This window comes from Cheilinus undulatus, linkage group 11 (assembly GCF_018320785.1).
Source record: "Cheilinus undulatus linkage group 11, ASM1832078v1, whole genome shotgun sequence".
NCBI classification, from domain to species: domain Eukaryota; kingdom Metazoa; phylum Chordata; class Actinopteri; order Labriformes; family Labridae; genus Cheilinus; species Cheilinus undulatus.
The window spans coordinates 13,053,889-13,075,946 of record NC_054875.1 but is presented as its reverse complement, the minus strand read 5'-3'; the positions used below and the strand labels follow the sequence as shown (position 1 = coordinate 13,075,946).

Here is a 22,058-nt window from a genome sequence, read left to right as displayed (position 1 = left end):
ATATTCTTTTTCTACCTTTTTGTGATTTGTTTTTCATGAGTCTGCTCTTCAACACAGACTCATAAGTTTTTGTCCAATTTCCCCATAGACTCTCTGGCTAACCTGTCATGCCAACAGATATTGACTATTTCTACACTTTAAACAATAAGAATGAAATTTTTTTTTTTTTTAAGTTTCAGCTGTTGTTTGTGATTCCTGCATTCAGACAGGATATGAAAAAGCAAGAGTTTTACATTGGTATGTAAATTGCAAAATAACATGTTACTGGATTGTTGAGTGATCTTTGATAAAAATAATAAAATCTCTGCATTTTTCTTGGAAAAAATCAGGAATAACAGAAACAGCTACTTCTGTTGTTACTGTCACTCTTTGGTGTTTCCTTCTTTTCATGTTCTTGAGTTTTAATGGCAAAAATAAACACCATGGTCCATGTTTAATTCTATTCTGGTTTATCTGTGCCCAGGCTTACATTCATACAGCTTTTTTGATGGCTGTTAATTGCATTCACAAACTCACCTCTAATTTCTGTTTGTCTGTTCACACATTCATCAGGCAGCTGATTGGCAGCTGATGGTTGGGAGGTGATCCAGAGTCGTGCAGAAGGAAGCAGAGTTCCTCTGATGAGGTTTGTCAGTAACACATCTACTGGGGCTGACTGCTGGACATCCTCCACTGGCTGATTGATGTTGTCAAAGTCAAGAGGAGGTTTAAGAGCGTCCAATCCATCCAGGACAAATACAACTTTGAGCTGATCAAAGTTAGAGATGACTGTTTCTTTGGTTTCCATGAAGAAATGGTTGAGTAGTTCTAACAAACTGATTTCTTTCTCTCTGATCAAGTTTAGATTTTTGAGGTTAAGGGGAAATATGATTTTATCATCTTTGCCTGAGCCCCAAAGAGACTTTGCTATCCGAGTATAAAGTGACTTGTGGTCAGCCCACTCTTTCAACAGTCTCTCCACATGGAATGTTTTTCCAATCCCAGTCTCTCCAACAGTCAGCACAGTTCTGATTGTTTGTCCTTCTGTTTCTTTGAAGATGTCAGATACTGTAGTTATCTGAGTCACTGAGGTTGCCACAGCACGTTGGTTTTTCTTTTTATCACTGATCTTGTCACTTTTCTCCTCTCTCATAATGTGTTCTGTGTTTTTCTGGTTATTTTTGTCTCCATTTCCAATCTTTTCTCTGAATCTTTTGCGGAGGGTTGATATCAGCTGCTTCCGTCTCTCCAAGGTCTCTGAATAAGCAAAATAAAATTCATTACTGATGCATAAGGATGGACAGAAGCAATATAAAACCAACTTCCTTTATCATAGTGTTCTCAAAATATATGCTTACAAAATTTGAAGTAAACTAAAGACACTTGTGCCCTTCAGAAAAGATAAGCAATCAATGAAGAAGTCCTTAAACCCAGTTTAATTCTGCCTAGGGTTATACACCTCTCCCTTCTTCTCCAAACATCAGCAACGTCTCTGTGGCTTAAGAGCTCTAGTTTGGTCTCGTCTGACCAAACTAGAGCTTCAAGCATGCAAAATCTTTCTCCAGGTTGTCCTTAGCATACTTCAGTCTGGTTGGAAGGTGTTTCTTCTAAGGAAGTGGATTTTTTCTTGGTTTGCAACCTCTCAGTCTGTTCCTGTGCAGGGCTCTAGTGATGGTCTTCTTTGAGACTACAACTAATGACTTGGCTAAGTCACTGGTGTCTTGACAGTTTTTCTGGGGTCTTAAGACACATCTGAATTTCAAATCTCTTGGAAATGCTGTGATAACTTTGTATAGCCTTCTCCTGCTGTGTGAGCATCAACAATCCTTTTTCTAAAGTCCGAAGTGATTTCTTTTGTCTCTGCTGTGATGCCTATGACAGTGAGCTCAAATTCTTACTAAAGGTTTTATACTGTGTGTAAGCACAATGATAACCCTCAGTTTTCACTTGATTTTAAAAGCTTTGAGTATTATAACGTTAAAGCACTTCATTGTACAGCAGTGGTTTGTGCTGTGGCCCAACATCTATTTTGACCTGGAGGGTGTGTGCACTATGCAGCAAGAAACTTGACAGAGGGCTTTTCCCTCTTTATTTAAGTCATATTTCAACTGTGTCTCTCACAAAAGCATGCACTTCAGATTTGTCTGTTTTCCATATTGGCCCAAGTTTTTGGCCAATGCAGCGAAGAAAAGTAGAAGAGACAATGAAGAAGCAGCAAGAAATATCAACAGACTTGGGACAACTTCAAGATCACTCGACAGTGAAAGTTTGATGAAGGTGGATTTCCTATGGGAATATTTTGATGAGCGTCAGAAGCTTGGTTTGGGCATGCAGCATTATCACCAAAGTGGTTTGGGTGCACTTTATGTAAATGTGGCTCTATTGCTCACGCCCATTACCTGGCCTGCCTGAAGGTAGGAAAAGTCCTGAAACTTTGAACCTGGTTTTCTCAGAGCAAATAGGAACTAGAAGTTAACATTCAAATGAGCATATCTTTGTAAAATATGCTCAGATTAAGGTGTATGATACATCATTTGAAAGCTTGGAATCTACGCTTTCATAATGTGTAAAAAAATCAAAAATGACCTCGGACGACTTGCAAGAGTTTTTACCAGCTTTGGTCACAAATCACAAATCAAATCAATTCAGTCTGACCTAAAAAAAGTTATTACCATAACTTCATACCTCGACATTCTGTCACTTTCTGGATATATTCCGAGGGAATCTTGGCAACTCCTGAAGGCTGAGAGATGATCCAGATATGAGCAGAGGGAAGCAAATTCCCCTTGATGAGGTTTGTCAGCAGCACATCCATCGAGGCTCGCTCCTCCATGTCAGTCAGGTCTTTGTTCTGGGCAAAATCAAGAGGAAGTTCACATTTTTCCAAACCATCGAGGACAACAAGTAATTGACACTTATCATAGTAGCAAGATCCTCGTTTATTTTGAGGGTTGAGGAAATGATGAAGCAGATCTTTCATTTTGAGCATTTCGGTTCCTTTTGAATTCAGCTCACTGAGGTCGACAGATACGATGAAGTCAATGTTCCTGTTGGTGTTTCCTCTTGCCCAGTCCACCATGTGCCTCCATGTTTGGTATGTTTTACCAACACCAGGAACTCCTTTCATCAGCACTCTTTGGGACCTTTTTTTCTTTGTATCAGGAAATAATGCTTCCAGAGACATTATTTTTTTTCCTTTGTCTTTAGCTTCTTGAATCTCAAAGAGTTCTGTGTCAATTTTTAGTTCTTGCAGTTTGTTTTCATGCTGAAGGATTTTCAGCTTCAGGTCGTTGCTGAGTGTCTGTTGGATTACTTTGCCTGAAGAAAGGATAAAAACAGTAAATCAGTAGATTAACAGTAAATTAAAGGAAAAAAAACAAACATTAAATGTATCCCTGCTTTAAGACATAAAGACGGAATTAAAGAAAAAATACAGTGCCGCATGTAGTTTTTAAATCTTCGGAACAAAATAAGAAAAATTAAAAAGCATTAAACATTTGTTTTCAGTTATCTAGTACTTTGATTAGTTCTTAAGTATGGCTGTGTAGCTGCTTTACAGACAATTTGACTCTTTTTTTGTATCCCCTTATCAAATTTTAGATCAAAGCTGAAATAAAAATATGACACATAGATCTGTCCTCCAATCATATTGATTCTTATTTTCTATTTAAGATATTTAGTCATAAAGTCTAGAGATCTATCTTTAAATGTAGGTTTGCTCCTTCTCCTGACAACTCGTTTGTGCTCAGGACTTTCAACCAGTCAAGAACTTGATTTGTCAAAGCTATTCAGTGTGCAGATATGGAGAGGATAAGTAGCATACAAGACAAATTTAAAAAACATAAAAACTAGTGCTGTCAAACGATTACAGTTTTAAATCAGATTAATCATAGGGTTGCTGTGGATTAATTTCGATTACTCATGATTAAATATCATTCATTTTTAATCTATATTGATCGCATTTCATTTTGCATAAGCAAACAGACTCAAGAAAGAAGGGAATATGTATTCCAGGGCTATTCAGTTACAAATTCAACTAGGCCAAATTTTTAAATCAAGAAATGTAGCCAGACCAGACATGTTTGGCACCCAGTAAGCAGCTGGTACTGTCAAATTTCGAAACAATACAGATCAATTTGATGAAAAATATTCACTTTTATTCATAGTCTCTCTTTTAAATTTGCCGTTCTGTGAGGGAAGTTTGCCGCAAGCTTGGCGATGCATTAACCAAAGTGCTAGCAGAATCCCAGACAAATGTATGCTTCTCGTTAATGTGAAAGTGCTTCAGTGAAAAGAAAACTCCTTCCTGCAGAATGTACATAATACTTTATGTCAATCAACTGTTCTGTCTAGTTTTTTTTGTACTGAAATTTCCCATCGACAGGGCCAATGTACTGTTTAGCATCTTCCGTATCGACTTGGTTTGTCACTAGTTTGATCAACAGCCCATTGGTGCATGCGTGGCGGCATGCTCGATAGTAGCCCTATTTGGTCAAACTGCCTGAAACACATTGCCAGAGACATTTCAGGGATTTTGAGTCATTCTGTGCTGTAGATTGGTTAACTGCATTAAATTTTTAATCAGATTAATCATGATGATGGATTAATCCACATAAACGTGTTCATTTTTGACAGCTCATAAAAACAAAGACCACTGGAAACAATTAAAAGAGCTGTCTAACAAGAAAGACCACTCACCGGACATTTTTTTAATCTGAAACCATTTATAAACGTGGGAGACCATAGACTTAAGGAAAATTTTGGATAATTTTTCATCTTATACTCCTCTGAGCACACACAGAAGACACCTTAACCAGACTGTGCACTCAAACGAATTGCGATAAATTTACGAGGAAATTTCAATGGTAAGATCCCATTTTGTTTAAATACAGGAAAACCCTGTATAATAATGGTTTATAACATTATTTTACTGTATCACTGCTTCAAGGAAAGAAAACAGAAGGTGAGAGCACATGCTCGGAAGGAGAGTGAAGTTGGAAATCACATTGTTATCCAGCTCCATCCTAACAATAAACAGGTGAATGCCTTACTGCTTTGCTAGTTAGAATAGGCAAAAACCATCACTTACTAAGTTTAAGGTCATTTGTAAGATAATCATTAGCTAGAGTTTGACATGACACACAAACACTGCAGGGACACAGAGTGAGTAAATTCTTTGCCTGCTAACATTAGCTTGATCTTAACAGTTGCTGAAAATTGAATTCAGATAATTCATTTAATGTACTATTACCTCTGCTAAGGAGGTTATGTTATCGGCAGGGTTAGTTTGTTAATTTGTTAGAAACATAACTCAAAAAGTTATGGACGGATTTTGATGAAATTTTCAGGAAATGTCTGAAATGGCATAAGGAAAAAACTGATTAGATTTTGGGATTGATCCGGATCACCATCTGGATCCAGGAATTTTTTACAGGATTCTGTACTATTGGGATATAGGGCTAATGGCGGAGGTCTGCGCTGTTACCACTTCACACCAGGAGATGGCGGACATGAGTAACTTCGATCCCAGCCGACTTTTGGGTGTGTTTCTATTCAAAGTTTTGGACTTTATAGAGTTTGAAAGATGCACACCCGGTCGAGGAGACGAGTCGGAGCGTAACAGAGAGAAAGACAGCGAATTGTAGCGAGAACACTGACAATGCTGGGAGGAATAGAAGAATATTCACCCTCTGCCATGACTTCCAGTCGTCTGGTAAGACCATGGGTGACTGTCAGTGCATCTGTTGGTACCGGCAAGCAATGCTTCTGCTATGACAGTCCACCCTTAATGAAGCCAGTACTTTGCCTCACCATAATTCTACCCCACCGGGGAGGGAGTAATTGATGAATGCTGTGGTGGGGGGCACATGGGGACAGATCCAGGAATTTTTGGAAGGATTTTTCTCTGTAGCAGGATGAAATTCTGGCTGAAATTAAGACACAGTTGTGTTTATGCTTGTGAGTGGTGAAAGTATGTATGATCCGACTGATGGTGCTACCCCATCTGCCCACTCTCATTGGTTGTTGTGGGTACTCCGTCAGAGGCACTACAACATAGAATTGTAAATACCAAACATGTTTGATATTTACGATCCTGGGTCTGGGAGGCTACGACATGATTTTGAGCAGTAAAATAATCATGTTGACACCACACAAAAGGATTATTCAGACAAATTATTACTATTGCCTTCACTCAGGATATGCCCCAACCATCATCAGGGAAGGTAAATCTTGCCTCAAAGTGGGCTGATAATCCTGTAGTGTGTGGCCAGCCTTAGCCATGTTGTACACCCTCTTGCACATTTCCTGAAGAGGTTATCGATTCACACTGATTATTTTACTGCAGACTTTTACCACCGATAGAACATTTTTGCTTTTAATGTTGGGGGATTCAAACAACAGAAAAATAACAGAATGATAAAAAAATTTTAACAGGATCCTGTCAGCCTGGAATTTAGCAAGCTTTCTGAGACAGAAGAGGTGCTGCTGGCTTTCCCATTCACTGCATCGGTGCTTTGCTCAAAAGTCAGTTTCTTACCATTTATACCTAAGTAATCATAGGCCTCCACCATTTCAATGTTCTGTCCATTGATTACAGTGTTGGCAGGAGGAGGAGGGAAATTTCGGTAAACATTCTCAGAAATATTTCTTATTTTAATTAAGAGGAACCCTACATGATAAGACAGTTCATCTTAATTGATAGATATTTGTATCTCATATTTATATTGAACAATAAAAAATAGATACTGTATCTTAGGTCCACTCATGTATGCTTTTTCCCAGCCACATAGGTAAACTAACATAGAAAGTATGCTGCCTGGATACTATTAACAGTGTTATACAGCAGTGGTTCCCAAAGTGGGGGTTGGGACCTCCTGGGGGGGGGGGGTCGTGGGCACTGAGTGGGGGTTGCAAGATGTCTTCCAACAAACAAAGAGTATTGTTAAATTGTTTTAACTTGTGTATTTTGCAACTTTCTGTGGAAATACTGTATATGAATAAAATTGGTTAAATTAAAAATAAAAACATGGTCCTTTGTTGAGAGATTTAAGCTGAAATCGAAGCAATGTTTAAGAAGTCCTGCAAAGGATGATTCTTGAATGTTCAAGGGTGAGTTCAACTATGCCACAACCAATCTTTGGATCAGCAGAGGCCCCCAGTCTTTCTCGCTGTTACTTTGGGAGTCGTGGCCTGAAAAGTTTGGGAACCCCTGTTATAAAGCCCGGTTATCCCTAATAGTTTTATTATATTCAAAATACAAATGGTACGGTAACCATTGTCAATGTTATCATTAATGCTGGTATCTGTCATTTCTTTTTAGGCCCCAGTGTACTTATCTGAGTACAGTCCAATTCATCAAAAATAAGTAAGTTTTTAATTTTTATTTTTATTCATTAAAACCATTAGTGATTTCACATGGACTTACCCTCAGAGAATTGAGATGCCACTAAGGGCACCACCAAACACAAAGGAGTAAAATACTACGTGAATATCAGTCTTGGGTTAATTTTTAATGCAGACCTTGATATTCTGTGATAATTTTCCTGGAAGGAAGCTTCCTTGTACAATTTTTATCTGAAATGCTCTGATAATCTCTTTTATATTGAAGCAACAGGCTTTTTAAGTAAAAAATCTTATCTTATTCTATACCAGCGGTATAGAAAATGGATGGACAAATCTTGGTATGGAATTGAATCAGGCAACTGGTGATACCCACCCTAATGACAAGGACACAGATCAAACAGGTCTGACCTAAAAACATGCACCATCATGGTTCCTGAACATACCTCTGCATTCTGTCACTTTCTGGATATATTCAGAGGGAATCTTTTCAACTCCTGAAGGCTGAGAGATGATCCAGATATGAGCAGAGGGAAGCAAATTCCCCTTGATGAGGTTTGTCAGCAGCTCATCCATCGAGGCTCGCTCCTCAGTGTCCGTCAGCTCCTTGATTTGGGCAAAATCCAAAGCAAGTTTCCATTTTTCCAAACCATCAAGGACAAAAAGTAATCTGCACTGATCGTAGTGGCAAGTTCCTCGTTTAATTTGAGGACTGAGGAAGCGATGAAGCAGATCTTTCATGTTGTGAATTTCGGATGCTTTTGAATTCAGCTCACTGAGATCAAGTGGTACCACAAAGTCAATGTTTTGGTTGACTCTTCTGTTTGCCCAGTCCACCATGTACCACCATGTTTGGTATGTTTTACCAACACCAGGGACTCCTTTTGTGAGCACTTTTCGTGTCTTTTTTCCTTTTGAATCTTGGAACAGTTCATCCCAAGAATGTTTTTTGTCTTTAGCTCCGTGGATCTCAAAGAGTTCTGTGTCAATTTCAAGTCCCTGCAGTTTGTTTTCATACTGACTGAGGATTTCTTTCTTGAACTGTTGGATGACTTTCTCTTTGATGACTTTGGCAAAAGATAAGGAAAAAACAAAACACAGAAATGAAATTACACTGAATAAAGATATTTTAAACTATCAAATGGAAATTAGAAAAACATTGCATGTAGTTTGAGATTCCTATCTAAAGGCACTTAATTATCATGCGAAAAACATTTCCTTCCAGTTTTATTGAGACTTGTCAAGGTTATAAGTTTGTTATATCTGCTTGTTTTAAAAAAAAATTAGCATTGTTGTATTTTGTCATAAAAAGTTAAAATGAAAGCTAAAACAAAAATATGAAAGGACAAAAATTAAACAGGTCTGACTTACAAAATATGTTACCATCATAGTTTCATACCTCGACATTCTGTCACTTTCTGGATATATTCAGGAGGAATCTTGTCAACTCCTGAAGGCTGAGAGATGATCCAGATATGAGCAGAGGGAAACAAATTCCCCTTGATGAGGTTTGTCAGCAGCTCATCCATCGAGGCTCGCTCCTCCATGTCAGTCAGCTCTTTGGTCTTGGCAAAATCCAGAGGAAGTTTGCATTTTTCCAAACCATCAAGAATGAAAAGTAGTTTACACTCATCATAATAGAGAACTCCTTGGTTGTTACTGGGATTGAGGTAACGATGAAGCAGATCTTTCATGGTACGTTTTTGGTGTTTTTCTGAATTCAGCTCACTGAGATCAAGTGGTACTATAAAGTCAATGTTCTGGTACACCTCTCCTTTTGCCCAGTCCACCATGAACCTCAGTGTTTGGTATGTTTTTCCAACTTTAGGCTCTCCTTTCGTCAGCACTGAACGTGTCTTTTTTTCTCCTGAATCTTGGAACAATTCGTCCGAAGATATTATATTTTGGTCATCTATGTCTTCATAAATCTGATAGAGTTCTGTGTCAGTGTCAAGTTCTTTCAGTTTGCGTTCATGCTGACTGAGGTTTTTCTTCTTCAGCTCTTCAGTTAGTAGCTTGTTTATTCCTTTGTCTGAAGAAAGAACAAAAAATAAACAAAGAATTCAGAATTCAACAATTGAAACTTTTATTATAATACTATAATTTTTGTGTTTTGATGTTTTCCTCCTGTATAATCTTTTACCTTTTAATTTCATAGCACAGATAAACACATTGTCTATGTCTGGATCTGATCACACAGTTTTCTTTGTCAGCCTCAAATTGTACAAATGAACTCACCTCTTATTTCTGTCCATCTGTGAACAAATTCAACAGGAAGCTTCCTGGCAGCTGGACGTTGAGAGGTGATCCAGAGCTGAGCAGAAGGAAGCAGAGTTCCTCTGATGAGGTTTGTCAGTAACACATCTACTGAGGCTGACTCCTGGACATCAGATACGATGTCATTGTTGTCAAAGCCCAGATCAGATTTCAGAGCATCCAGTCCGTCCAGGACTAACAGGGTGTTGAGCTTTTCAAAGTCAGAGATGTTATATGTATTCATTTCTGGGTATAGATGACGAAGAAGTTCGACAAAAGAGAATTCTCTTCCTTTTAAGGAATCAAGCTTTGACATGTCAAAGAGAATAATAATTCCTTCATCATCTTTGGATGTGCCCAAAAAAGGTAGAAGCCGTGTCAATACGGACTTCCCAGCAGCCCACTCTTTTATGAATTTCTGCACATGGTAGGATTTTCCAATCTTAGTCTCTCCAACAGTCAGCACAGTTCTGATTTTTTGTCCTTCTGTTTCTTTGAAGATTTCTGATATTTTACTGACTTGAGTGAATGTCTCAGGTGTTTTGACATCTCTAATTATGTGTTCTGTGCTTTTCTGGTTACGATGGCTTGTGTCTTCACCTGGAAAGCCTTCTCTGTATCTTTTCTTTAGGGCTGATATCAGCTTCTGCTGGTCTGTCCCTGCACAAAAAAAAACAGAAAATGATTAATGTTAAAGACCCTGTTAAATGAAATATAAAGTTTGTGTCTTAACATTCTAGATATGTTGGAATATGTTTGCTGTAAATTGTGAAAACACTGAGCTCTACATCTGACTGAATTCTGGATTCAGACTGTTTTTCACCTCTTTCCTGGTTTGAGTTAAATTGGGCAGGGCCGATATGTGGGCTCATGATGTCACAAGCCCACAGTAGGGAATGACCCCACCCCTCTAACACTACAACATAAAGCCAGAGAGCAGTTCATCTCAGTACAGTCTGTTGTAAGCTGATGACACTGCACAGCAAAAACTGGAGCGTTAAACTCTCAGTGTTAAACATTTTAGTGTTGATTTTAACACTCAGGGTGTTATTTTAACTCTTGTCAGAGTAGATCATCCATAGTGTTGGAGTTATTTGACAGTGTTAATGCACCAGTGTTACTCCAACACTGTAGAGAGATCTAAGCCCTGCCTACTGCATTTTCAAATCTGGGGGGCAGAGTTTTCCCATCATGACTTTGTGCAGTATGTATACATGTTTTTTTAGATGTATTTAGATGTTTAGCTGTGTTTAAATGTTGTCTTTTGTACAGGGTCACTGCTGGGATTCACTTGCACATGTTTCTTGAATTATCTTGAGTTCTTAAGTTTTTGACATTAACACTTTTGCACCTTGAGTGTAGTCGTCTGCTAGGTTGGTCACTTCCTGACTGTGGAAATGGCTTTCTTAAAATAATGGAGAGTGCAGCCTGCTAACTCAGAGCATGTTCCAGCTTTGAGTCTGCCTCATTGCTCCATGATTGCCATAAAAAACCTCACATTGCTTCAGTTATACAATATGAGGTGGCAATCAATGATATCAGGTGTACCTGATTAGAATTTTTTGAGCGATTTGCATGTCTTGTATCTTGATAATATTCTACACCCACTGGAGTTAATTGTAATACACTCATTAGTGTTATCATACCAGAGTTACATGTAGTCCAGTGGGGTTGATTTCTTTAACACTGACACTAGTGTAGAGTACTTTCAACACTACTTGGTGTTCACCAGTGTAAATTTTTAACACCATACAGTGTTGGAGTAACACTGGTTCAATGTAAAAAATGTAACACTTTAGAAAGTGTTAAATTAACACTCAAAAGTGTGGACACATACAAATACCTTTCTAGTGTTAGATTTAACACTCTCAGTATTATCTAACACTGGTGATTTTGCTGTGTACCTTTATTGAAAGTTAACAGTCAGTTAAATGCTGTTTTTTTTTTTTTGTTCATTGTGAGATAAATTTACCAAATCTATCAGCCACAGAGGTCTATGGAACATTTAAAGTATCATAACAGAGATTTGAGCCAGCAGTAGTAGTGGCATTAGCCTCTAGTGATTTCAGTGAGCATTGCTCCTTTACACCGGTTTCCACATTATTAAGCAAATGGCATTTTTCTCTTATTTTCTGAAATATTAATGCAAATAACAGAGTATTTTTCAAGTAATCAGCCATTAGAGCATAATTCAAATGTTTTTGAACAAACTTCATAATGATAACCATTATTTTTTTTAAATAAAAACCTCAAAATGCACTGTTCCACATTATTAAGCAGGCCACAGGTTTCAGCAATATGGGAAAGAAAAGGATCTCTCTGCGGCCAAAAAGTGTCAAATAGTGTTATGCCTTGGACAAGGAATGAAAATAGATATTCCACAAAAAATAAAGACGGGTTTGTGCAGATAAAGGCATAATGAGGAAGGTTTCTGCCAGACAAATTCATCAGATTAAGAGAGCAGATGCTAAAATGCCATTACAAAGCAGCAAACAGGTATTTGAGGCTGCTGGTGCGTCTGGAGTCCCACAAACCTCAAGGTGTAGGATCCTCCAGAGGCTTGCAGTCGTGTATAAACCTACTATTCAGCCACCCCTAACCAATGCTCACAAGCAGAAATGGTTGCAGTGGGCCCAGAAATACATGAAGACTCATTTTCAAACAGTCTTGTTGACTGATGAGTGCTGTGCAACCCTGGATGGTCCAGATGGAGGAGTAGTGGATGGTTGGTGGATGGCCACCATGTCCCAACAAGGCTGTGACATCAGCAAGGAGGGGGCGGGGTCATGTTCTGGGCCGGGTTCATGAGGAGAGAGCTGGTAGACCCCTTTAGGATCCCTGAAGGTGTGAAAATGACCTCGGCAAAATATATAGAGTTTCTGACTGACCACTTTCTTCCATGGTAAAAAAAGAGAATCATGCCTTCTGTAGCAAAATTATCTTAATGCACGACAATGCTCCATCTCATGCTGCAAAGAATCCCTCTGTGTCATTGGCTGCCATGGGCATAAAAGGAGAGAAACTCATGGTGTGGACCCCATCCTCCCCTGACCTCAACCCTACTGAGAACCTTTGGAGCATCCTCAAGCTAAAGATCTATGAGGGTGGGAGGCAGTTCGCATCAAAACAGCAGCTCTGGGAGGATATTCTGACATCCTGCAAAGAAATTCAAGCAGAAACTCTCCAAAAACTCACAAGTTCAACGAATGCAAGAATAGTGAAGGTGATCTCAAAGAAGGGCTCCTATGTAAACATGGAACTTGGCCTGTTAAGATGTTTTTGATTAACCTTGCAAAGCAGATGGATACGCCCGTTTCCTTGTTTTTCACTGGTGAATCCATCTTGCAAAGCTCCCATCTGAACCATTTGGGCCCGGTTAGAAAGTGACAGGACCAATCAGTGACGAGGGGCAGTACTTTCAGGCGCAGCAGAGTCGTGACGTAAACAAGCAGCAACAAGAGCTGGTGCAGTTATAGAGGAAGACATTAGCGTGAATGCTGCTAAAGCGCCAGTTTTATCAGAACTTGATGACATTTCTTTGTTAAAAGAAGAACAAAGAACAGCAGTGAGTTGTTTTCTTTTCAAAAACAACAAAAGTTGAGTACGTACATGTCTATAGTCGCCATGTTTCGCGTTAATCCTCAGTAGCGGTGCATGCACAGCTTGATAGCGGCTATGTCACGTTTTTTGTTGTTCTGATTGGCCCGTAGAGATGTGACAGACAGAACGTCACCCAATCACACTCCAAGTTTTTTTCTAAGCTTCTGCCTTTTCTCAAATGTTTTCTATTGAAGCTGGATATGTGAAACAAATCCATCTGGCGTGTCAGGTTAGTTTTTGATTGAAATAACTTTTGATTTTAGTAAATGCTGGGCATTCAACAAATGACCATTTTCAGTTCTTTACAACCAAAAAATGTTTTAAAACTCTGTTGTGCTTAATACTGTGAAAAAACTGCATTTTGGGGTTTTATTTAAAAAAAAAAAAAATGGTTATCATTATGAAGTTTGTTCAAAAACATGTGAATAATGCTCTAATGGCTGATTACTTGAAAAATACTCTGTCATTTGCATTAATATTTCAGAAAATAAGAGAAAAATGTAATTTGCCTAATAATGTGGAAAGCGGTGTAAGTAGGACTTACTGGATGGAAGCTCTGGAAGCTAGGCTATACAGCAGTACATTCTTTTTGTAAGAATTGTCAATAAAACAATGTTGGCTCAAAAGTATGCACTATCATCAAAATATTTTAAAGCGTTTTATTTTAAACCCAGAAAGCCTCTGTGTTTTTGTCACTATTTTGCAGTTCCAGTGCATGTAATGGCTAGAAAAAGCCTGCACTGGAGGCTCCTTCCTTTTGCAACATCCTACCTATGTAAAAGAGGTTTTTTCTGCTGTTGCCTCAATCAAGATAACAAAAAAATTAAAAAAAAAAAAGCCAAGAGATCAAACTTGGTCAGGCATAGTATAAATCTTGAAAGATGTTGACTAACTTTTCATTTTCAAGGAACTGTGAATCCTGTGTAAAACTCTGTTTAAGGTGATAGTTTCTTTTTTTTACAAAATTTAGAGTTTTTATGTTGTGTTATATCCTAAAAAAAGATACTGAAATTTGTTAACAAAAAATGTCACTGAATGTGTTTCTTTGTACGTTCACATATTTTTACATATTGACGTGTGCGGTGAGAGATGGCTTTCCAGAAAAAGGTTTAGGCACCATTGAGTAAATCTGAGTGACTAATCCTTAGGCACAAGAAAAGTGATGTTTATTGTTTTTTTCCTGGAAAACAAAGAAATTGCTACATTATAGACGCGGGTTGGCAAAGTTAGTGTTAGTAATGTGTTAACTTAAATTCATTTCAACACCACTGTTGTTGCTGGGTTTTTTTGTCACAGTTAACGCAGGCACATTCTGTGTGACCCTCGACTCATCCCGTAGTTTGCCATATCGGGAAGCGGTGCCATAGTTATGAAGTGCAAGCGAGCAGAAATGAATGAAGGAAAGAGACTTAAGAATGGCATGTTCAGGTTTAAGATCTCACCAGATAAGACTTAAGTAATTTGCACTTATTGTCAACGTGAACTGAGTTACCAGGAGTTTGTAGAGTCTTAAATACCCCGCACCACTTGCTGGCCAAGCACACTGCCAATGCAGAGTGCAGCCCCCCTAGCTAAAAGCAGGCCATGCTGGAGTGGACGCTCAGACAACTCAGCAAGCAACAAATTTTCAACAGTGTTTGCTAAATGGGAGGCTACAGATTGCAGGCTGATTAATTTCTTGAAGGATGAGGTTCTGCTGGAAATAATTCTCATCATACTTATGAACTTTCTGCAAGTCATTGTAAGTAAAATACTAAGCGTTTCTCTTGTTTTTGTGTTTGCTCTCACTTGACTTCTCTAAGTAATCTGTAGTGTAATTCTCTAACTGTGTTTTGAGGGATCTTGGTGTAAAGGGATGTTTCTATGAGCCTTTATTTCCCCCATGTGAAGATAAAATTCTCTGCTTCAAGTGTGAAGGATCCAGGGTATGATCTTGAAGTGATTTAAAACTAAACTGATCATGAACTTTATGTACATGTTTGATGATGAGATCCATTGATCTATGTTAAGCTGTTGAGAACAACAGAGTAAGAGCTAACTTCTAGAAGTCTGAAGATGCACACTTCATTGTGGTGTTATTCAGTAATGTTACATTAGATCAGTATCTCCATCTGTTGTGGCTTGTAGAGTTTACCATGTTAAGTTCTCATCATATTTTTGGAGCTGAATCTAGAGAATTTTTTAGATTATCTGTCATTGTTTTTTGTTGTTGCCATGAACAAACACTTGCACAAAGAAAACATTTTTGTCCATTCGAGTGTTGGTAAGGGTATTTAAATCTTGAGAAATATTTCTGTATGCTACATTTAGAACAATAAAAGGCATGATTAATTCACGATTGATCACAAGTAACTATGAGAGTTGTAAGATTAATCACAATTAAAAAAAAATAATCTCTTGACAGCCCTATTGTAGATATATGCTTCATTTTATCACTTTTGTGTTTTGGTGTTTTCTTCCCCTCAAATCTTCATCTTTTAATTTGATAGCACAAATAAACACATTATCTATGACTGGATTTGATCACAGTTTTCCTTGTCAGACTCTAATTGTACACATGGACTTACATCTTATCTCTGTCCATCTGTGAACACATTTATCTGGCAGCTTCCTGGCAGCTGAAGGTTGAGAGGTGATCCAGAGTCTTGCAGAAGGAAGCAGATTTCCTCTGATGAGGTTTGTCAGTAACACATCCACTGAGGCTGACTGCTGGACATCAGATAAGGTTTTGGTGTTGTCAAAGTCAAGGGGAGGTTGAAGAGCGTCCAGTCCATCCAGGACTAACAGGACGTTGAGCTGTCCAATGTCAGAGATTTTACATTTTTCCACTTCTGGGTAGAGATGATGAAGAAGTCCAACTAAAGACAGCTCTCTCTTTTTCAATGAAGTAAGCTTAGAGATGTTAAGAAGAAAAATAATTTCTTCATCATCCTTGTGTGTGCCCAAAAAAGATGTTAACCGTGTCCACCCTGACTTCCCAGCAGCCCACTTTTTGAGGAATCTCTGTACATGGTAGGATTTTCCAATCCCAGTCTCTCCAACAGTCAGCACAGTTCGTAGTTTTTGTCCTTCTGTTTCTTTGAAGATTTCTGATATTTTACTGACTTGAGTGAATGTCTCAGGTTTTTTGTCATCTCTAATGATGTGTTCTGTGCCTTTCTGGTTACGATGGCTTGTGTCTCCACCTGGAAGGTTATTTTTGTATCTTTCCTGTAGGGCTGATATCAGCTTCTTCTTCTGCTGGTCTGTCACTGCACAAAACAAAAATCAGAAAATCATTAATGTTTAATGGTGGATGACCCACAGAATTTAATTCAACCTAAAATGTAACTGTGATGCTACATAAATTGCAACACAACAGGTAACCTCTAGATTTCCCATTATTTGTTCATTTGTTAACCGTACACAGAATTACCAACTGTGAAAGGTAAAATAAAGCTGTTTCAGCACAATTTAAGAGCATCAGCTTTGGTGAATTTATTCAACAACACTTAGGTATTGAAGACAATTCATCATGAAAAAAAACTTCATTTATCAGGTAGAAAATAAACGTCTATTAATCTTTCATGACATTTAGAAAACAAACTTATTTAAGAATCACCTTCTTGCTTAAGATGTTTTGACAGTAAAAAAGGTTTTCTAATGCTTGTAATGGTTGTTTTCTAATATCAGTTGGAGAAATTCTGTGTCTTAATAAATGCATTGAATGAGTTCATTTTATACATCACAAATTTGTTTAATCAGATGATATTTTGTCACCTGTTTTTCATCTGACTAGTGTGCTGTGTGCTGTAGGCTGATATAACTAATACACCTGTCAGTGCAACCCAGAGATTAAATGTCATTATCCACACAAGTAGGACTGATGTGATTATACGCTGTCATGACACTGTAGATAAATAAACATGGTGTGAAACACCATGTTACAAGCTGGGCATGAGGCAGACTGCTGTGTGTTTCTGCTCTGCTGCTGAGAGGAAGGCCAAGCTGGAGGAGCTGACTGCTGATAGGCTGAGACATCTATAAAAGGAGCACTTCTCCACAGCCTCTTTCTCTTTTGCTCCTGACGCTGAGCCTGGTTGGGTCGTGTGCTCTCCGTTAAAGGTATGTGGTGGGAGGTCAAGGCATAGGTGAGTCTGGGGTACCCTGTACATGTTGCACGCAGCATTTATTCTGTTAAAACACACTAGGTTATTTGGTTGGTGCCATCCCCTGTATTTATATTGATTTACGCCTGTTTTTTAGTTTAATACCTAGGCTTTTGTTTGTTGTTTTGACTTTAGAATTTAATTAAAATAGGCTGAGTTTTATTGTACTTTTGATTTTATTTGGCACAACCACCCCAGCTCTTTCCTCCCCCACATTGTGAAACCTCTGTTGTCTATTTGAGTTGAAAATAAAAAGGGTATTTGTTTTTTCATCTTCACTTTGACTCCTGTCAATTTTAATGGGTTGTCGTGTTATCCTTCTTTGTTTAACAAAAGGGATGTAACACACCAACATAACACCAGGATCATGTAGACTTTAACACTTTAACAGGATATAATAACTGCAATTCTCATTTCAATAAAACTGCATTACAGACCACGTCACTGTTATAAATTTAATTTCAACAAACTTTGTTGATTTAAAATAAATAAGACATCAGTGATGAATGGATCTTCTCAGGCCTTATTGTAAAAGTAGATTAACTGATAAAACTGGATTTGAAAAATAGCTATGACAGATGATGAAAACACTGGTTAATCCCAGAATAAGTTTTTAAAAAAAAATCCCTTAGGGGCCAAACTCAGTTAATCATTGTTATAAAAATAACTTAAATCAGATTAACTGGTCATTTCGATAAGCAATCCTCAAATTAAGAATGACAGACTTCTTGTTACTAATTTGTATTCTTTGTTCGTTGTGTTATTTCTGTTTCAGAAAATAGTCAGCAATGAAGATTTACATTTCTGTCAAATGTTTTTGTGATTTATAATTAAAATTTCAGAAACTGATGCAAAATACTAATGATAATTATAAAACCAAGATTATAATCTCAGACAATAATCATGCTATCAAGATCAATAATCATTGCATCCCTTAGCACAATAACGCTTTCAGTGCAGGTAGTGCACCTTTAGAGAGAGGACATTTAGAAAAACTTAGTTTTATAGACTGGTCCAACTTTCAATACAGATTTTTTTTCTGTTTTGAAATAAGATTTGGAATTGAATTCATGGAATTTCTTACCCTCAGGTTTCTGATGTTTACCCTTGGGCTGATCGACTGTCGATGATCCACTGGCGGAGGTAGAAGGTGAGGAGGCTGGTTCTTCAGGAGAGCCTGTGTGTCTTAAATTTGATATTCAAATGAAGTTAATTCAGAGGTTTAGTTCCTCAATATTTTTCTATCAGTGCAGGAACATCATCAAATATCTTACCCCACTCCTTCAACGGGAGCATCACTGGATTGTTCACTTTTTATAGAGACACCACTGGATGAAGGAGAGTCTGGTCCTTCTGGAACAGGAGGTCTGTAACATAGAAGAATTCTAGTGATTTTATTGTCCTTTAAACCTTCTGCATCAAAGCATCAAAGTAAGGCCATGAACAAATACCTTACCCCAGTCCTGGACTGATAGCATCAATTGTCTGTTCCACATATATAGTGCTTAACAAATTTATTAGACCACCTTCATTCTTTCACATTTCATTTTCAGCGAGCTCTCGACATTTTACCATTTTGAACAGGAATGAGGGATTTCAAACTGAAGTCACCCAAATTTGAGCCAGGTCACTGGGCTTCTCTGAGAAGTCAGAATATAATCAAGCATAACATTCAAACACTAAAACTATTTTTTTCTGTTCAGGAATGCAAGTAAATAACTATAATTTGACATATTAATCAAGAAATATTAACTTGCTTTACTATTTTTTCAGTTTTTTTGTAAATCAGTACATTTGAAAATTCATGGATAACAATAATAATTATATTTTAGCATTAAAAATATCATTTGGGTTAAAGAGCTTCTACATATTGGTGTATTAACCATCGCAGAAACATAAAAAATGATTTTGGTAATTACCAATGCTGTTAATTTAGGGCAGCTGTGGCATAAACCTTACTTTGGTTAGGGTTAGGGTGGTTTCATAAATTTGTTAAGCACTGTATGTTTCACAGAATTTATCCTATTCTGTTTTTCTCTACTGAAGAAGGAACACGACCAAAAATATTAACTTAAAGGCCGGCACAGACTACAGGAATTCAGCCAGATTTTAGCCCAACTGCAACATCGCAGTTACTCATCAAAACTCTGGTCCGATTTAAAGCGTCAGGAAAGACAAACAACCTTGTAGTGTGACAAAATTAACGATGCGTCCAGGACGTCCTATGACCACAATTCAACATGACTAGCATGTCAAAATTTTTCATACATCATTGTCTAGTTTGACACCCTGACCTGATGTTAATGACATTAATCCTGACGTCTGACAACAGGAGAACATTTGCACCTTATCTTTACATCACCTTTCACAAGATTTACCACTTTTGTTTCCAAAAAGTAATGTGTAAATTTTACTTTATTCTCTTTACATTATCACATGCATAGCTTAATTCTTATCTGAAGGAGGGACAGTCCATATTGTCCTCCTCTTGATATATCCATGACTGTTATCCATAATCCAAACAATAATTGTTTATTTTCCTTTTTATGAGCAATCACAAAGAGAGTTTCTGTTGTAGAGTGATTGACACTCTTTGGCCCGCTCCCCGACAACCTGTGAAATGGTGATGTCAGCATACGGTGAGCGGTCGGGATCACTCTTGTAGTGTGGCCAGGCTGTTGGCCAAGACGGGACAATATTTTTGTTGCATAGTCTGACATGGTGCTGTCTTGAACGACCAAAAAATCATGTAGTCTGAGCTGGCCTTAAGTTATCCTTTAGTGAAGTTAAAGAATCAAATTTGCAAGCTAACTTTTGTAGGTACAGCAAAAACTTGCTCTAGGTTGCTCCAGCTCTGTTGCCTGAGAAAAGATCACTTCTATTTGAGGACAGAATATCTGCTTAAATAAATAAATAAACTCGGGGGTGAGAGGCTGTTTCTCACAGCCTAGAACCCTGGCCAAAGTAAAACCATTTTTAACTTTTAATGACACTGAGAAAGTGATTCATGCTTTTATATCATCAAGACTAGATTATTGCAACTCACTTTACCTGGGAGTCATCCAATCAACCTTAAAACATTTACAGTACGTCCAGAATGCTGCTGCAAGGTTTTTAACAGGTACTAAAAAACATGAACACATCTCCCCTGTACTCTCTTCCCTCCACTGGCTCCCTGTCCATTTTAGAATCCATTTTAAAATTTTATTACTCGTTTTTAAATCACTCCATGGTTCAGCTCCTCCTTATTTATCTGACCGTTTAACCCCCTATGCTCCAACACGCTCACTCCGGTCCTCTGATCAGTCTCTCCTGGTCATCCCTCAGACTCTAAGAAAACTCAGAGGTAGTGGCTCTTTTTCAGTCGCAGACCCTCATCTGTGGAATCAACTGCCCCCTCACATTAGATCTGCCAACTCGCTATGTTTCTTCAAAGCTCAGCTAAAAACCCATCTTTTTTCCTTGGCCTTTGATTCAAATTAGACTGCTCTCTCACATCCCTTTTTCTTTTAAACAAACATTCCTGATTTTAATGTCCCTTCACTCTTTATGTACTGTCCATTGTTCTCTGCTGTTTTGTATATATTGCTATCTGTATCTTGCCTCTATCTGTAAAGTACTTTGGTCAGCTTGTGCTGTTTTTAAATGTGCTATATAAATAAACTTGACGTGACTTATATTTAAGGTGTTGCACTCACTGCAAATAATCCAATAAGGGCATAAATTACACCGACCTCCTAGCATGCACACAGTCCTTCATAAAGTACACTTTGACAAATGTTTATTGCTTTGATGTTTCGCCACATGATGTAGGCATACTGCTTGTCATGCATTTTCATTGCTGTTTGTGAACTAAAAATAGTTATCAGCCATGAGCCATTTCTGTGACAATAATACACAGATAAAAAACATAAATATATCTAGAAATAAACACAAAATTAAGAAAAAATCATTTTGGCCTCATGACACTGTATCATCATTACCATTGTTACATTAATGTAACAATGGTAAGTTTGGTCTTTAACTGAATTTGGGTAGGTGACATTTTAGGCTGATTGTTTTTTCTTAAATTCAAATTATAGTAATGGAGTTGCTAAACTTGCCAGTACCGTAACAAAAATTCATGATCTAATTGGAGAGATTTGATATTGACTTACTCTTCCCTCGATGCAGACTTGGCCTGTTCCTCAGACATGGTGATTTTAGAACCAGTTCCTTAGTAAATATGTGTAACGTGGTTGTTTGTTTTTCCCTCACATGAGAATTGCTTTGTTCCCAGCTTCTTGGCTTTTTCTTTCAGGTTTTTAAGTTGATTCAAGGTCACCTTCCCTCTCTGGTTTTTCCTGTTTTATCGAAAGGCATTCCCTCACGGAAGTTGTCCATCACCTCGATCAGACCCCGACATTCGGTAGTTTCTCTCCATACTGACGCATTCAGAGTTCTGTAAAATCAGTCAAGCTAAATCAATCTATTTAAATACACTAAATTTCTCTTAATAAAGTCAACAAGCCACCAACAAGAGCAGATTTTTCCTGTAAATGAGAAAAATCCTTTCACTTACTCTGACTGTTTATGGGAGCTGCCTGATCAAAGTCTAATCACAGTGACTTTATGAGTTGTAAGGAAGAAGGAAACAGTTAATAATTCATCCCTACAACATAAGAACTTTGGCCCTGATATAGCTTGCAACTTCAAACACTCTGATAATCAGTAAAACATTTCCACAAATGGCTA

The 22,058-nt window shown here is 37.8% G+C and overlaps 2 protein-coding genes across 4 annotated transcripts in view; both read right to left on the bottom strand.

Annotated features, from left to right (window-relative positions):
• The window catches only part of LOC121517726, a 46,154-nt gene extending 45,242 nt beyond the window's left edge, over positions 1 to 912 (bottom strand). For all 3 annotated transcript variants that reach the window (XM_041799716.1, XM_041799718.1, XM_041799717.1), the window contains exon 1: positions 517 to 912. In XM_041799716.1, coding sequence (XP_041655650.1) covers positions 517 to 787 — 271 coding nt within the window. In that variant the 5' untranslated portion in view covers positions 788 to 912. The remainder of the gene's footprint in view (positions 1 to 516) is intronic.
• Positions 808 to 21,568, bottom strand: LOC121517126. Its single transcript, XM_041798660.1, has 10 exons — positions 21,482 to 21,568; positions 18,599 to 18,691; positions 18,409 to 18,509; positions 15,744 to 16,427; positions 9,559 to 10,236; positions 8,720 to 9,352; positions 7,767 to 8,387; positions 2,665 to 3,297; positions 886 to 1,236; positions 808 to 830 (listed from the first exon to the last, which is right to left on the bottom strand). The coding sequence occupies exons 1-10, from the start codon at positions 21,517 to 21,519 to the stop codon at positions 808 to 810; spliced, it is 3,855 nt and encodes a 1,284-aa protein (XP_041654594.1). The 5' UTR covers positions 21,520 to 21,568.
• Between the last annotated feature and the right edge of the window lie 490 nt (positions 21,569 to 22,058).

Bases quoted from the DNA above. Each gene is read 5' to 3' on its own strand.
- LOC121517126 (XM_041798660.1), bottom strand. From the start codon at position 21,519: ATGTCTGAGGAACAGGCCAAGTCTGCATCGAGGGAAGA. The intron at 18,510-18,598 runs GTAAGATATTTG...ATCAAATTTAAG, and splicing joins GCTCCCGTTGAAGGAGTGGG to ACACACAGGCTCTCCTGAAG. The intron at 1,237-2,664 runs GTATGAAGTTAT...TTGCTTATTCAG, and splicing joins GAAAGTGACAGAATGTCGAG to AGACCTTGGAGAGACGGAAG.